This window comes from Botryllus schlosseri, chromosome 16 (assembly GCF_051294905.1).
Source record: "Botryllus schlosseri isolate E-star chromosome 16, Bs_hap1, whole genome shotgun sequence".
In the NCBI taxonomy this organism is placed as follows: Eukaryota; Metazoa; Chordata; class Ascidiacea; order Stolidobranchia; family Styelidae; genus Botryllus; species Botryllus schlosseri.
In genome coordinates, this window is record NC_137251.1 from 18,512,250 (window position 1) to 18,528,159 (window position 15,910).

The 15,910-nt window shown below is 41.1% G+C and overlaps 1 protein-coding gene across 9 annotated transcripts in view; it reads left to right on the plus strand.

Moving 5' to 3' along the window:
• LOC145459336 (uncharacterized) overlaps positions 1 to 15,910 on the plus strand; it is a 55,445-nt gene continuing 39,535 nt past the window's right edge. For 5 of the 9 annotated variants that reach the window (XM_080337978.1, XM_080337986.1, XM_080337984.1 and 2 more), the window contains exons 1-17: positions 1 to 991; positions 1,690 to 1,721; positions 1,795 to 1,903; positions 2,501 to 2,584; positions 3,650 to 3,744; positions 4,673 to 4,816; positions 5,777 to 6,551; positions 7,239 to 7,270; positions 7,344 to 7,452; positions 8,125 to 8,208; positions 8,927 to 9,036; positions 9,307 to 9,450; positions 10,325 to 10,421; positions 11,260 to 11,291; positions 11,364 to 11,469; positions 12,892 to 13,001; positions 15,664 to 15,807. In XM_080337978.1, the coding sequence (XP_080194104.1) occupies positions 978 to 991; positions 1,690 to 1,721; positions 1,795 to 1,903; positions 2,501 to 2,584; positions 3,650 to 3,744; positions 4,673 to 4,816; positions 5,777 to 6,551; positions 7,239 to 7,270; positions 7,344 to 7,452; positions 8,125 to 8,208; positions 8,927 to 9,036; positions 9,307 to 9,450; positions 10,325 to 10,421; positions 11,260 to 11,291; positions 11,364 to 11,469; positions 12,892 to 13,001; positions 15,664 to 15,807 (2,221 nt within the window). In that variant the 5' untranslated portion in view covers positions 1 to 977. The remainder of the gene's footprint in view (positions 992 to 1,689; positions 1,722 to 1,794; positions 1,904 to 2,500; positions 2,585 to 3,649; positions 3,745 to 4,672; positions 4,817 to 5,776; positions 6,552 to 7,238; positions 7,271 to 7,343; positions 7,453 to 8,124; positions 8,209 to 8,926; positions 9,037 to 9,306; positions 9,451 to 10,324; positions 10,422 to 11,259; positions 11,292 to 11,363; positions 11,470 to 12,891; positions 13,002 to 15,663; positions 15,808 to 15,910) is intronic. The other 4 variants (XM_080337979.1, XM_080337980.1, XM_080337985.1 and 1 more) reach the window with 3 other exon arrangements.

Consider the following 15,910-nt stretch of genomic DNA (forward strand, 5'->3'; position numbering starts at 1 on the left):
TTCCTGGCTACGGCAATGCCACCTATACGAGGAATAAATGGTAAATGAATTTATTAACGTTATGTATACTTTGATAGTTGTTGAAGTCGAAGAGACATCTGTGTTCGATCAAAGTTTTCAACTAGTTCTTTGAAGTTTGCCTGCGCGTAGGACGTGCTAAACCCTGCACGTGAACATAAATTAGATTGTAATGCAGCTTTGTCTTGTTAATGTTCATGATCGAAAATATTTGCTCGCAAATGTATGTAGACTGTAGACCCGCGTACCACATTATCATGTAAGACCGGAAAGCGTCTACGGGCCGCTCAAAATCCCTTCGCGAACCGATATCTGGCTAATTGAGCGGTTCCGGGCCATGAGCGGAATATAATTTATATTTTCGAAATCAGTACAGCACAATTTGTTTGAATTCCAACCCTAGCTTTAAAGATTATCGAATCTACCATTATTAAACTGCAACATGGGAATATTTTATTCGTGTTGTGTGCTTATTCGGCCATTTCATAGCCAAGTGTGTCTAACTCTACGTTATACCGCACCCAGATGTAGAGCGGATGTAAGACATCCTGCATACCGGAAGTGTGAATTGTTATTGCCGCTCGGGAAACCGTGTCGGTCTGTGTTACGTCACAATGGCAATACAATTCCGATATTTCGAAGTCGACTAGCTGATTACTAACGTTTGGTCCTGATGAGAGTCATTCGAAATGCATTGAGTGGAATAAAATAGGGTGTATGAATATATTCTTTGCTGGGATATTGAAATTATGCACTATTTAAAGTGAATTTAAATCACAAAAAAGCACCAAACTTCAACAAATTCCAGTAGGTGTCGCTCTAGGAGCCTTTGTATATAAATAGGCTTGAAAAAACGTGGCGTCGCAGAAATTTTAACTCACGAACGCGAGTCACGTCTGCTTCTCGAATTCAGCGATTATAGCTCGAACTTCAGATTTCAAAAAGTGAATACTTTGGATATGGATTTTCAAAAGTGAGTAGCTCTATTCCTAGTTGCACATTTAAAAAAGAATTTGGGTCACTTGTCGTCATTTGATACTTACTGTGATGTTCTTGATAGCATCATGGTGGAGCGTCCGGCTTCTCGATCGCAGGTCACGGGCTCGACCCACGGCCTGTTCAGACCTAATACCAGAAATAACATTAAAGATTAATTGGCGTCTTTTTCGTTTAACTTATGAAAATCCGTTGGATCGATAACAACAGATATCTTATTTCAACCAAGTTTTGTATTTTTGTAATACATGATGCGATACAGTTGATCGAGGTTTCGGGGCTTCTACGGCAAAAAGATTATTGAAACTGTAATTCTCTTGAACACGCCTCTTCAATGGCACTTGATGAAAATACTGAATCAGTCGCGACTTCAAAGATATCTCTGTTGCACCAATGTTAGTTTCATATACTTCAATACGACCGATCTAGCTCGACATGGCTTGTTTACAAATTACTCATGCTGGCAATGAGGATATAGTTTGAGTACCGTACTCGAAATAATCATATCACACTATACTTGACTTGAATGATCAGAGTCATTACTCGATTCTGGTCCGATTGCTCGTATCATTGTAACTATCATCCAGGACTGCACATACATTAGTAATTTTGAGTACCAGTGAGGCGTCTTTACATTATCATTAGTTCGCTTTTAACCTGCCTATTTACAAACAGGGTCCAGAAATCCAAGGAAAGCGAGGGGGAAGGTGTGTATGACTTGACGTTGGTCTCTCTCCTGTGATCTTGGGCGGTTGGATAGAGCATGCTTGTCTTTTTCAGGTGACAAGATTTCCTCCACCTGCAGTGGGGTGTCAGCTGACGACTCATATTCTATGGGTAACCTACTACCAGGAGGCGTGCGTCAACTAAAAAAGAAATTTCTTCCCAGGTGAAAGAGTTTTTAAAAAACTCTTGCTTGAGTTTGTATTGGTGATATTTGACGCCTAAATAAAATCCACCCCAATAATGGCATATTCTGCTTGTGCTAAGTTTGAAACAAACCGGGATGGAATTCTTGATCCTTGCATATTCACATTTCACACATAGTTTGAATGTGATTTCCTATTGTAGCAATTCTTGCCTGGCACGAGAAAAATGTCATTGAGGAGTATTAGAATGCATGTGTTGTACTTGGTAAACCAGAGAGTAAGGATAATTTGCATCATATGTTAACAATGTAATCCACTGCTTTCAATTTAAGAATAAAACTGCCATTTCGTAAAATATACCTAAACCCAGTGGTTACCAACCTTTTTTTAACTCATGGACCCATTGACCGAGATTGAAGCCTAAATTTCCCCTCGGAGAAATCATCTCTCTCTACTCAGCTGCAAGCTTTAGAATTATTTCCCGATTCTGATTCGATTACTCGAATGATTGTCTTCATCATCCAGCGCCATCCAACGGTGGTTTTGAGTACTAGTGAGGAGTTTATTTTCCTTGACGTTTCTGGTTGGTTCGATTTTAACCTGCAATCAACAAACAGCAAAAAGAGAAGACGCAGTCCCTTTGCCCCGACGGTAAGAGAACAGCAGGATTTGGCAGGACCGAGTACCAGAAGATCAGCAAGGTGGGCAGTTGTTATTCCAACAACCGAGCTAATTCATCGTGAATTTTATAAATACATAACAGATTCCGCATAGATCATTTTAATTTGTGAAATTTCATATGATAATGACTCGATATCATTTTCTTCTTTGAACGTAAAATGGCAACATCTTTGTGTTGTAACTTGTGCGCTCTGCTTCGCTTTTGGTAATCAAGAACAAATTATAACTTTGTTACTCTTTCTGCTGTTATCTTTGCTTACCATAGTGGTGCTAGGCCTATATCATGGCTTTCAATGCAACATCCGTTGTAAAAGAATATTCATTGAACTCGTAAAATTTTCGAGTTCCTATTTTCAAGAGTTTGCTGCACACATCTTACAATGGATGTTGTATTGGTAACTATATTCAAGTTCTGTACCACGAACCAGCTATTTAGGTATAGCCTATATCTTAACAATACAACTGGTTTCTTTGGGTGTGCTATGGGCTGAAATATAAAAAGATTGATACGTCCGGTATAGCATATTCTGACTGGATGCATTACCATGTGTGAAACTGGTTCTGTTGTATGATATCAAATTGAGGTTGCTACTTATTTGAATGCGAAATCATAAGGTCTCCTGCTACGACATTGGCGGGATAGTGTAATGGTTATGCGTCCGGCTTCTCGAGCGGTAGGTCGTGGGTTCGATCCTCGGCCGGGTCATACCAAAGATTTGAAAATTGGCATCCGCAGCTATCCTGCGGATCCAATCACGGATAGCATGGAGGAGAAAAAAAGAACGGGGCGCGGACTAGATGACCTCATGGGGCCGTATCGCAACTCCGTCGTCAAAGCATCTCGATGGTGCAGGCGAAAAAGAATATCATATCTCTCTCTCTGTTATTATGTGCGAGATTGTGTGATTCTTGCAGTAGAGGCATTTGTACATATATTTAGCCTTACAAATCTGATATAATTTATAACATCCTGTTCTCGAAACGCCCCCTTTTATTTCTCTGTATGAAACATGCTTTGATATATATGTGTTACAGTAACTGAATTTAATTGTCGAATATCGCTACAAGTCATTTTTTGTTAGTAGCAGGTGTGAGAAGACCGTACGGTCTAAGGAAGAGAAAACGACCTTATTGGACTCTCTTTCGTCGGCGAAACCCACTGCTCAACAGCTTTCAAAAAGTGAGTCCAACTGTAGGAGTATTGATTACCAACCTAAGGATAGATATGCAGTTCCTGTCGTCAAGCTAACATGCACAATGAGGTCGACTGCTGGGCCGGGCAAAATCGGTGTTATTGGTAGTCCTATAGCTGGCAACCCGAGCGCTAAAATTCAATCAAACTTGACTTAATCGCAAGCTAATGTCGTACTTACTTTAAAAAATATAATAAAATCTGGCCAATTTATTGGAACCAACCTTAGAATAGCCCTCAAAATCTGAACATGAGGATTGTTGCAAAGACTGGTGCCGGTAGTTTGTTCAAGTTTGGTGATAATTCAGTGGGTTGATCATGACTTCAGAGAAGTGTCGTTTCCGCTACTTGCATGGATTTGTACGACGTTTATCGTACGCTGTGTTACGACCAATCCAGGTTTCAAGGATTTCACTCGATTAGGATAACTATAATTCTCGTTGATAAATTCACTCTTGAGCATCAGTCACATTGTACGTAAAATCGTATGGCGTATAGGGTGCGTAAAGCATTTCTTTAGTTTCTTTCCTTTCTCTTCTCTTCTCTCGTTTGCTCGGCGGGTAAAGAGCCTCCTCTCTCCCGTTTTTTTACGCGGACCTTACACAGACCTTACACGGAGAGAGCGATTCGTACGAGCGTATTGTGGACTTGCCGAGCTAAATTGTGAGAATTGATAGAGCAATAAGGGGTCGCAAGAGGCTCGGCTGACGCTCGGCAGCGACTACATGCGAAACAGCGCTATCTTTAATCTCACTTTTCGTTCAGCGATGACGTAATCTCTCGTTTTGGCCAATTTAGTGAGAGAGTGAGAATCGTACGAGGTACGATTTTACGAGAATGTGACCCAGTCTTTAGTGACAAGGATCATATAATTTCAGTACTCGACTCGAATCATCAGAACTAATACTCTATTCAGATTCCAGCAATCGCATTCCAGGATTGCCGCGAAGGGGCTCTTCCAAGCAAGGTACTAGACGCGGGAAAAGGCCCGTCTCGCCATCACCTGGTAGAAGCGGGCCTGCGCCAAAGCCTCCCTCGGCACCTGAATATGGATGTGAAGGTCAGTATGAGATTACGCTGGTTTGCAGCCATATTGCTTCTGAGATCAGACTTACAAAACTAGAAAATCTTCAACTTAATGAAAGGGATTAGAATTACAATTAGAATTAGAGATATGCGGTTTTTCCAAATTACATTTAGAATTAAAAATACACATTTTTTTTCCAAATTAGATTAGTATTAGAATAAGAGCTACACAGTTTTACCAAATCAGATTAGAATTAGAATTGCACAATTTTTTACGAATTAGATTAGAATTAGAATTGGAGCTACACAGTTTTTCCAAATTAGTTTAGAATTAGCGATACATATTTTTCTCCAAATTAGATTAGAATTAAAATTACATCCACACAATTTTTCCCAAATTAGATTAGAATTAGTTAATTCGCATATATTGATTGAAATTCTGAGCAAAATTCAAGTTCAGCCCATAGCAAATCAAGCATGAGAATGATCAACTTCTGTACACCAAGCTTGGCTGGTTTAATGAAACTATCTCTCTCTTTTTCCCACCATACAGTTCTCTCGCATCCTTGTCTGAAAACTCTCTCCGATGGAGGTGATGTTGCACGCGCACTCGCGAGTTCTCGAGCTGAGTTCCAGTAACTCAAAACATCACATTTTGTGTTCTCCAGCTTTGCTGAGAAATGTCTTTCCACTTCATTCCCTAATATATTTTCTTTAGATAGATCTGAAGCAACCTTCCTCTTTTTTCTTGATGTAGTTGAGAGCATGTGTAAAAAGACCTGTGTTAACTAAGGCTTTTTCTTCAGTAGTGCCGTTCTGTTGGTGATTATAACTAGAAATTGTTCACAGGCTACAAGCTACTATGCCTGCATGGGTATTTTATTCGTCTCAATAACTACTATGACTGTATGATGTATGACGTCCTGCAAAATGTCCCAGACATATAGCATTGGAAATATTTGACACCAAAATTCAGTTGCGAATTCAACAACAGATCACAGATCACGGGAGCCAACTACAAGATCTGCTGGGAAGGCCAGGGCAAAGTCGACGTCCAAGGCCAAGTTGACGTCAAAGTCGACACCCAAGGCCAAGTTGACGTCAAAGTCGACGTCCAAGCCCAAGTTGACGCCAAAGTCGATGCCGAAGACCAAGTTGACGTCACAGTCGCCGCCAAAGTCGACACCAAAGACCAAGTTGACGTCAAAGTTGACGTCCAAGACCAAGTTGACGTCGAAGTTGACACCCAAGGCCAAGTTGACGTCAAAGTCGACGCCGAAGACCAAGTTGACGTCACAGTCGCCGCCAAAGTCGACACCAAAGACCAAGTTGACGTCAAAGTCGACGTCCACGACCAAGTTGACGCCGAAGTCGTCACCCAAGGCCAAGTTGACGTCAAAGTCGACGTCCAAGACCAAGTTGACGTCGAAGTCGACACCCAAGGCCAAGTTGACGTCAAAGTCGACGCCGAAGACTAAGTTGACGTCACAGTCGCCGCCAAAGTCGACACCAAAGACCAAGTTGACGTCAAAGTCGACGTCCAATACCAAGTTGACGCCGAAGTCGACACCCAAGGCCAAGTTGACGTCAAAGTCGACGTCCAAGACCAAGTTGACGTCGAAGTCGACACCCAAGGCCAAGTTGACATCAAAGTCGACGCCGAAGACCAAGTTGACGTCACAGTCGACGCCAAAGTCTACACCAAATACCAAGTTGACGTCGAAGTCGACGCCAAAGGCCATGTTGACGCCAAAGACCAAGTCGTCCAGGTGAGGTTGTGCTCTGTAAATAAGTTTTGCCCTGGGTTCTAATGACTCGAGTTGCAATTTTTCTTTGACTTGACTTGAGTCAATTTGTGTACTAAATCCTGTGCTGTACAGCCTGGTGAAATAGACTTTATTGTTGATGGAAAGTGCTTCCGAAACGCGCCCTCCCTTAGCCGAGTGTCTGTCTTGGTCTTTTTGCCGTAATACCGACTTCAATTATACTCCACGGCAACCTGCTCGCGACAAACTAATAAGACGAGTTCTCCCCCGACTCCAATAAACGAAGATTTAGTGCGCCTAATATTCTTGGAATTTCAGCCACCCGCCCGCTCATCGTTTCATCACCTGTTCAATTACACTTGGTGAAAATGCTGAGTCATTCACGACTTCCCAGATATCTCTGTTCCACCAACGTTAGTTTTGTATGCTTCAATACGACCTATCTAACTTGAGAAGGCCCGAGTCGAATTAACTCTTGCTGGGAATGTGCATATAGTTTAAGTACTTGAAATGATCATCTAGTCATACTTGACTCGAATCATAAACATAATTTTTCGATTCAGACTCGAGTGTTCGTACTTCGTATCATTGGCATCATGATCCAACACTGTCCATTGGTAGTTTCGAGTACCAGTGAGGCGTCTTTACATTTTTTATTAGTTTGATTTTAACCTGCCTATTTAAAAACAGGGTCCAGGAACCCAAGGAAAGCGAGGGGGAAGGTATGTATGACTTGACGTTGCTCTCTCTTCTCTGATCTTAGGCGGATGGATAGCACATGGGTATTTTTTTCAGGTGACGAGATTTCCTTCGCCTGCAGTGATGTGTTGACTGAAGACTCGTATTCTATGGGTAACCTACTACCAGGAGGCGTGCGTCAACTAAAAAAGAAATTTCTTCCCAGGTGAAAGAGTTTTTGAAAAATTTCTGCTTGAGCTCGTATCGGCAATATTTGATGCCTAAATAAAATCCACCCCAACAATGGCATATTCTACTTGTGCAAAGTTTGGAACAGACCGGGATGAAATTGTACGACTTTGCATATTCACTTTGCACGCACATCCTGTAAATGTGATTTCCTATTGTAGCAATTCATGCCTGGCACAAGAAAAATCTCATGAAGAACTATCAGAATAATCAGAATAGAAAATTGGCATAATTTGTCAAAATGAGACACCATGCAGGAAGACAAATGTATCATGTCATCGTAAAACCTGTAGCTATCGTACGAAGCCCCATATAAACATTTCCAGTCAACAGCATATGTTAACAATATAATTCACTGCTTTTAATACAGAAATAAAACTCCTACTGTGCAAAATATACTCTAACCCAGTGGTTCCCAACCTTTTTTCATCTCGTGGACCCCATTTGCCGAAGTTTGAGCCTAAATTCCCCCTCGTAGAAATCATCCGCTCTGTACTCCATTGGAATTATTAGTCGATTCTGATTTGGTTACTGGAATGATTGTCTTCATCATCCAGTGCCGGCAATCTTTAGTTTCGAGTACTAGTGAGGAGTTTATTCTCCTTTACGTTTCTGGTTGGTTCGATTTTAACCTGTAATCAACAAACAGCAAAAAGAGAGGACGCAGTCCCTTTGGCGCGGCAGTAAGAGAACAGCAGGATTTGGCAGGCCCGAGTGCCAGAAGATCAGAAAGGTGGGCAGTTGTTATTCCAACAACCGAGCTAATTCATCGTTAATTTTATAAATACATAACGGATTCCGCATAGAACATTCTAAATTGTGAAATCTGATACGATAATGACTCGAGATCATGTTCTTATTTGAACATGAAATGTCAAGATCTCTGCTGTAACTTGATCGCACTGCTTCGCATTTGGTAATTAAGGTCAAATTTTGTCTTTGTTTTTCTTTCTGCTGTTATCTTCCGTTATCATAGTGGTGCTATATCTTAATAATACAACAACTGGGATCTGCAAGTGTGCTATGGGCCGAAATAAAAAAGATATTAACGTCGGGTATAACATATTCTGACAAGATACATTACCATTTGTGAAACTGCTTCTGTTGTATGGTATCTAGTTAAGGTCGCTGCTTATTTGAATGCGAAATTATAAGGTCTCCCGCTACTACATTGGCTGGGTTATGTATATGCCTATAGTGTATTTATTGTGTGCGAGATTATCTGATTCTGCAGTAGAGGCCTTTTGTGCTCATATTATGCCCGATATAATTTATAACATCCTGTTCTATAAACGCCCTTTTTTTCCCGTTGTATACATGCCTGGTTGTGATATGTCTGTTTGCATCACCTCAAAGTATGAAACATGCTTGCAAAATATGCTTTGATATATATGTGTTACAGTAACTGAATTTATTCTCGAAAATTGTTACAAATCATTTTTTGTTAGTAGCAGGTGTGAGGAGACCGTACGACCTGAGGGTGAGGAAACGAAACGTCTGCACACCTTATTGGACTCTCTTGCCTCGGCAGCGGAACCCACGGCTCAACAGATTTCAAAAAGTGAGTCCAGCTATGGGAGTATAGGTTACAAACCCGAGGATAGATATGCCGCTCCTGTCCTCATGGTCACATGCTCAGGGATCAGTTTTCAGGCCCCTGCTGTTCATAACCCGAATCTGGCCTGTGCATTGAAACCTACCTCAAATTAGGTTTCAAGGATTTCAATGTACTATGAAAACTTTGATTCTCGTTGATAAATTCACTCTTAGTGACAAGTAGCGTATAATTTCAGTGCTCGACTTGAATCATCAGAATTAATGCCCTATTCAGATTCCAGCAACTGCATTCCAGGATCGCCACCACGGGGCTCTTCCAGTCGAGATATTGAAAGCGGGAAAAGGCCCGTCTCGCCATCATCTCGTGGGAGCGGGGCTGCGCCAAAGCCACCCTCAGCACCTGAACATGGATATGAAGGTCAGTATTAGATTACGCCAGTCAACAGCCAAATTGCTTCTGAGACCAGACTTGCAAAACTATATAATCTTTTGTTATACGGGATGGATTACGATTAATATTGGAATTAGAGATATACAGGTTTTTTTTCGAATTAGAATTAGAGCTACACAGTTTTTCCAAATTAGATTATACTTAAAAATACACAATTTAGTTTTCAAATTAGATTAGTATTAGAAGAAGAGCTACACAGGTTTAACAAATAACATTAGATTTAGAATGGCACAATTTTTTCCAAATTAGATTAGTACTAGAATTACAGCTACACAAATTTTTCAAATTAGATTAGAATGAGGTAATGCGTAATCTTGAATGAAATTCCGAAGGAGAGAAAATTAACAGCAAAATTCAAGTTCAGCTCAACAAATCAAGCATTAGAATGATTAACGTCTGTACATAAAACTTGGCTCGTTTAATGAAACTCTCTCTATCTCTCTCTTTCGCGCTATACAGTTCTCGTGCATCCGTTGCTGAAAACTATTTCTGATAGAGATGGGGAGCAGCAGCCTTGGAATGAGCAAAATTCCATGGTCTCAAGCTCTGCTGTGAAATATCTTTCCACTTCATTCCCTAATATATTTTCTTTGGACAGATTTGAAGCAATCTTCCTCTTTTTTCTTGATGTGGTGGAGAACATGTGTTAACTATGTCCTTTTCTTTGGTGCTGCTCTAAGTACAGGAGGTTCGTAGGCTACAAGCTACTATGCCAGCATGGCTATTTTATTCGTCACAATAACTACTATGACTGTACGAAGCACGGCGTCCTGCAAAGTATCGCGGACATATAGCATTGGAAATATTTGACGCCAAAATTCAATTGCAAAATCAACTACAGATCACAGTTCACGGGAGCCAACTAGAAAACCTGCTGGTAAGGCGAAGTCGCAGCCGTTGCCCAAGTCAAAGTCGGCGCCCGAGGCCAAGCTTTCCAGGTGAGGATGTGCTCGGTAAAACAGTTTTGCCCTGGGTTGTAATGTCTCGAGTTGCAATTTTTCTTGAACTTGACTTGAATCATTTTGTTATACATGGAAAATCATTTAACTCGACTAGTAGGCTATCACTTTGTGTATTAACCCGATCAAGTCATATGACGTTCAATATGGCAGGGGTGGGCAATTATTATCACCTAGGGCCGAATATAAGCAGAAAATATGATGACGAGCCGAGTCAAATTTTGTTTACTAAATCCTGTGGTGTACAGCCTGGTGAAATGGACTTTATTGTTGATGAAAACTAGTAGTGCTTCCGACACGTGCCCTCCCCTGGCCGAGTGTCTTTCTTTATGGTTTTGGCATGATACCGACTTGAATTATACTCCACGGCGACCTGCTCGCGACAAACTAATAGGACGGGTTCTCTGCGACTCCAATAAACGAAGATTAAGTGTTCCGAATATTCTTGGAATTTCAGTCGCCCGCTCATCGTTTCACCGCCTATTCAATTGCACATGCTGAAAATGCTGAGTCATTCACGACTTCACAGATGTCTCTGTTCCACCAACGTTAGTTTCGTATGCTTCAATACGACCTATCTAGCTTGAGAAGGCTCGTGACAAGATAACTCTTGCCGGGAATGAGCATATACTTTAAGTTCTTGAAATAATCATCAAATCATACTTGACTCAGATCGTTAGAATAATTTCTCGATTCATGTTCAATGACTCGTATCGTTGGCATTATCATCCAGCACTGTCTATTGGTAGTTTCGAGTGCCAGTGAGGTGTCATTACATTTTCATTAGTTTGATTTCAACCTGCCTATTCACAAACAGGGTCCTGGAATCCAAGGAAAGCGAGGGGGAAGGTGTGTATGACTTGACGTTGGTCTCCCTTTTCTGATCTTGGGCGGATGGTTAGCACATGAGTGTTTTTTCAGGTGACTGGATTTCTTCCTCCGAGAGTGAGGTGTCGAACAACGACTCGTATTCTATGGGTAACCTACCACCAGGTTTTGTTGAACCAAGAGAGAAATTTCTTCCCAGGTGAAAGAGTTTTTGAAAAATTTCTGCCTGACTACGGATCGGCAATATTCAACGCCTAAATAAGATCTACCCCAACTATGGCATATTCTACTTGCGCAAAGTTTGAAACAGAAATTGTCCACCCTTGCATATTCACATTGCACATGAATATTTCAAATGTGATTTCCTATTGTAGCAATGCATGCCCGGCACAAGAAAAATCTCATTAGGAAATATTGGAATAAAATTGTTGTACTTAATAAACGGCTGTAAAGACTCACGTCATGTCATGACTTGAGTCCCATTTGAGTCACGATTTCTGATGACTCGACTTGACTCGAGTCATTTTCTCAAAATACGGAAATGAGTTGACTCGAGTCAATTTGTGTATTGACTCAACTTGGACTCGAGTCATTCCGCATGACTCGTACAAAGTCATATGACTCGAGACTCTAACGGCCAAGACTGACGTTTCAATATAATTTCGAAGAAAAGTAAAGTAATCACGCTAATTGGATTTCGGCTATTGGTACTTGTACTTGCAAATGAGACCAAAAACTGCTAAAAGTGAGGAAAATTAGCATATTATGAATGTGAACTATTCGATATCACCAAACAGAGTTATGAACAGTGTCTGTGGCAAGACTGTAACAGGAAACTGAGCAGTCAACACAATGTCTTGGACTCGGACTCGAGTCAAAATACCATGACTTGGACTCGACCCTCTTATCGCTGACTTGGACTCGAACTTGACTCGGTGGTGAATTGAAAATGACTCGACTTGACTCACGTCAAAACTATAAAAGTGAGGTTGACTTGTGACTCAGAGCCTTGTGACTTGGTAACAACCCTGGTTAGGAGTAAGCATAATTTATTAAATTTATAAGATATAGAAACCATGCAGAGAGTCAAATGTACCAAGCTCCATATAAACATTGCCAATCAGCAGCGTATGTTAACAATGTAATCCGCTTCATATAATTCAGAAATGAAACTCCCAATCCGCAGAATATACTCTAACCCAGTGTTTCCCGACCTTTCTCATCCCGTGGACGCCATTGACCTAAGTTTGAACCTAAATTCCCCCGTAGAAATCATTTCTCCCTACTCGGCTTTAGAATTATTACTCAATTATGATTCGATTACTTGAATGGCTTTTTTTATCATCCAACATTGTCCATCGGTATTTTCGAGTACTAGTGAGGAGTTTATTTTCCTTTACGTTTCTTGTTGGGTCGATTTTACCCTGTAATCAACAAACAGCAAAAGAGAGCACGAAGTCCTTTTGCCGCGGCGGTAAGCGAACAGCAGGATTTGGCAGGCCCGAGTTATTCCAACAACCGAGCTAATTCATCGTTGCTTTTGAAATATGCTGCGAAAAAAATGCGTTACAGTGACTAAATTTATTTTGGAAAATTGGTACAAGTCATTTTCTGTTCGTAGGAGGTGTGAGGAGACCGAACAATTTGAGGAAGGGAGAACGAAATTCATGTATACCTTATTGGACTCTCTTCTCTCAGCAGCAAAACCCACGGCCCAACCGGTTTCAAAAAGTGAGTCTAACTGTAGGAGTATAGATTACCAACCTAAGGATAGATAAGCGGCTTCTGTCGCCATGCTCACATGCACAGTGCGGTTGACTGCTGAGCTAGGCAAAATCAGCATTATTAGTACAGGAATTTTCCATGTATTATGCATAAATTTTACCGATTTATTGTCCTAAAATCGGGGGTGCACGGGTGCAACCAGCATTAAAAAATCTCCCTCGAAATAACACTTGAAATCCCGCCTTTACTCATGTTTGTTTTCATCTCGCATCACATTCAGCCATCGTGCCCAGTACCTGGTATTATCAGTGTTGCGCGCTGCTAATTAGTGAGAAGCGTCTGCACTGCACAGCAGCATGCGATCTCCTGCTAAGTTGATTAGCCTTTTGTACGAGAGTAAAATTTGGTCCTTGATTGTTCCAAACCTGCTCGGTGATCCTCGCCACTTTATCGCATCACCGACAGGTCTGAGCATTCTCATATCCAGCATGCCAAGTGCGCAAGATGTAATGACTGGCCTGAACACTACAGACGCATCTTCAACATTCCTGGTGCGCACGACATAACCGTTGGCCTGAGCAATTGCATCTGTAATAGGCCTCGTGCGCAAAATGTCTTGTCGCTGGCCTGAACCATCGCAGGCCTCGCATGCTTTATCTGCTATCTACTATCGTTTAGAGACAATGCAGTTGATTTTATAATGATCAGAGATCGTTACGTCATGATCAGGCCGTGTTATTTTTGGCATATGCCAAAACTGCCAAAAATAACTTATTTTTGGCATTTTTCGATTTTTATTTTTGGCAGTTTTGGCATCGTCCTCTAAATAGATAGTTTCAGCCTCGAATTAGTCACAAAAACGCTTAATTTGGGCTAGTTTGTCAAAAGACACCACAAAATGTGCAGCATCCACGTATAATCAGTGCCTGCAAACAACAAGAAGAAGAACAAACCTAACGATTTCATAGGTTAATAATATCAAACGAAACCACGAAATGTGCAGTATCCATCGGAATCGGTGCCAATAACCAAAAAAAAAAAGCCTTACAAACACGCTCAACAGCTAATTGTTACAGCTGTTGAATAGACTTAAATCGTTTGCACTGTAACAGTGCTTCCAAACTCAGGTCAGTTAAGTTTCTCCTAAATTAATTTCTCGCCCAGCGAATCTGGGAAATATCGGCTTCAACAGTAGCCGTTGAGGGAAAGAATGTAGCCAGTCATCCACAAAAGGTTTTCAGAGCTTCAAAATCTTTGGAAGGCCGAACCGGCTTCCATGCATCATGAAAAGAGATCACTTCGCCAGTGCCATCGATCTCATCGTGGAAAGAATTTTCTCTCGATCCTTTTCCAGGAGTTTCCTGTGTTGTCTCTTAACACATTTCTATTTAGTAGCCCGACTATCATTTCTCCGTCAGTCTACCGATATGTTTTCGGAGGACTTTTGTCACTTCAGGTGGCTGTAATATTACCAACTCGCATGGAAGAGTCCTGGGAAAGTTAGCTTGTTTAAGAACATTGACGCAACAAGACTGTCTGGCAAAACGAGACTATGCAGCTCAGAAATAGCCAGACAGTTTGTTGCGTCACAATGTTAAACTCGATCTTAACGCAAAAATCGTGGTTGATTTTGGGGGTTCCAGTTCCATGAGCAGAATATAATTTATACTTTAATAATCAGCACTGCGGCAGCTTCTCATTGATACCCGTTTTATCAAATTAAGCGCTCGGCAAGCCGGTCAAAAATGGTCGTAAAATTGCCTTTAGACAAATGGAAAGTATGACGTAAACCAAATGTAGTCAGCCGTTCAATCTCGCTGTGCCCACACCATTTAGGACACCATGCTTTCACCCCTGATGAGTGATCTGAACCCAGATTAAGAAACCAGCCTTTCACAAACGCTCTTCTCGCTGGTAACGCGGTTCTGTTAACACAACACCATGAACGAAATACACTATTTGGCAGGCCGTGTTATTTTTGGCATATGCCAAAAATTGCTTATTTTTGGCATTTTCAAATTTTTATTTTTGGCAGTTTTGGCATCTGGCTCTTGAAATGCCAAAAATAACACGGCCTGGTCATGATTGTTCAACAGTGACACCGCCGAACAGAATGATTTTGAATACCAAAACACAACTATTCATGTACTGCAAAAGCAGTGTATGTACTATACATAGGTGCAGGCTTTTTTCCAGAATGTGCTTGTCATTTTAAGTATGCGTAGTATACATGGTAGCGTACTATACTGGGAAAGTTACGGTAGTCCTATAGCTGGCAACGCGAGCACTAAAATTCAATCAAACTTGACTTAATTGAAAGCTAGGGTTGTACTTATTTCAAAAATATATATTAAAAACTGGCCAATGCATTGAAACCAACCTTAAAATAGCCCTCAACATGAGGATCGTTCCAAACGATTGTAGCGATAGTTTGTTCAAGTTTAGTGATAATTCAGTGGGTTGATTATGACTTCAGAGAAGTATCGTCTCCACTACTTGCATGGATTTGTACGACGTTTATCGTACGCTGTGTTACGAACTACCGAGGTTTCAACGATTCCACATTATTATGAAAACTATAATTCTCGTTGATAGATTCACTCTTAGTGACAAGGATCGTATAATTTCATTACTCGACTCGAATCATTATAATAAACGCTACTTTCAGATTCCAGCAACCGCATTCCAGGATTGCCCCAAAGGGGTTGTTCAAGGCCAGGTACTAGATGCGGTGAAAGGCCTGTCTCGCCATCATCTGACGGGAGCGAGGCTGGGCCAATGCCTCCGTGGGTAGTTGATAAGGCATGTGAAGGTCAGTATGAGATTACGCTGGTCAACAGCCAAATTACTTCTGAGACCAGTCTTGGAGAACTAGAAAATCGTCAGTTTCACTGATTGGATTTGAATTACAATTA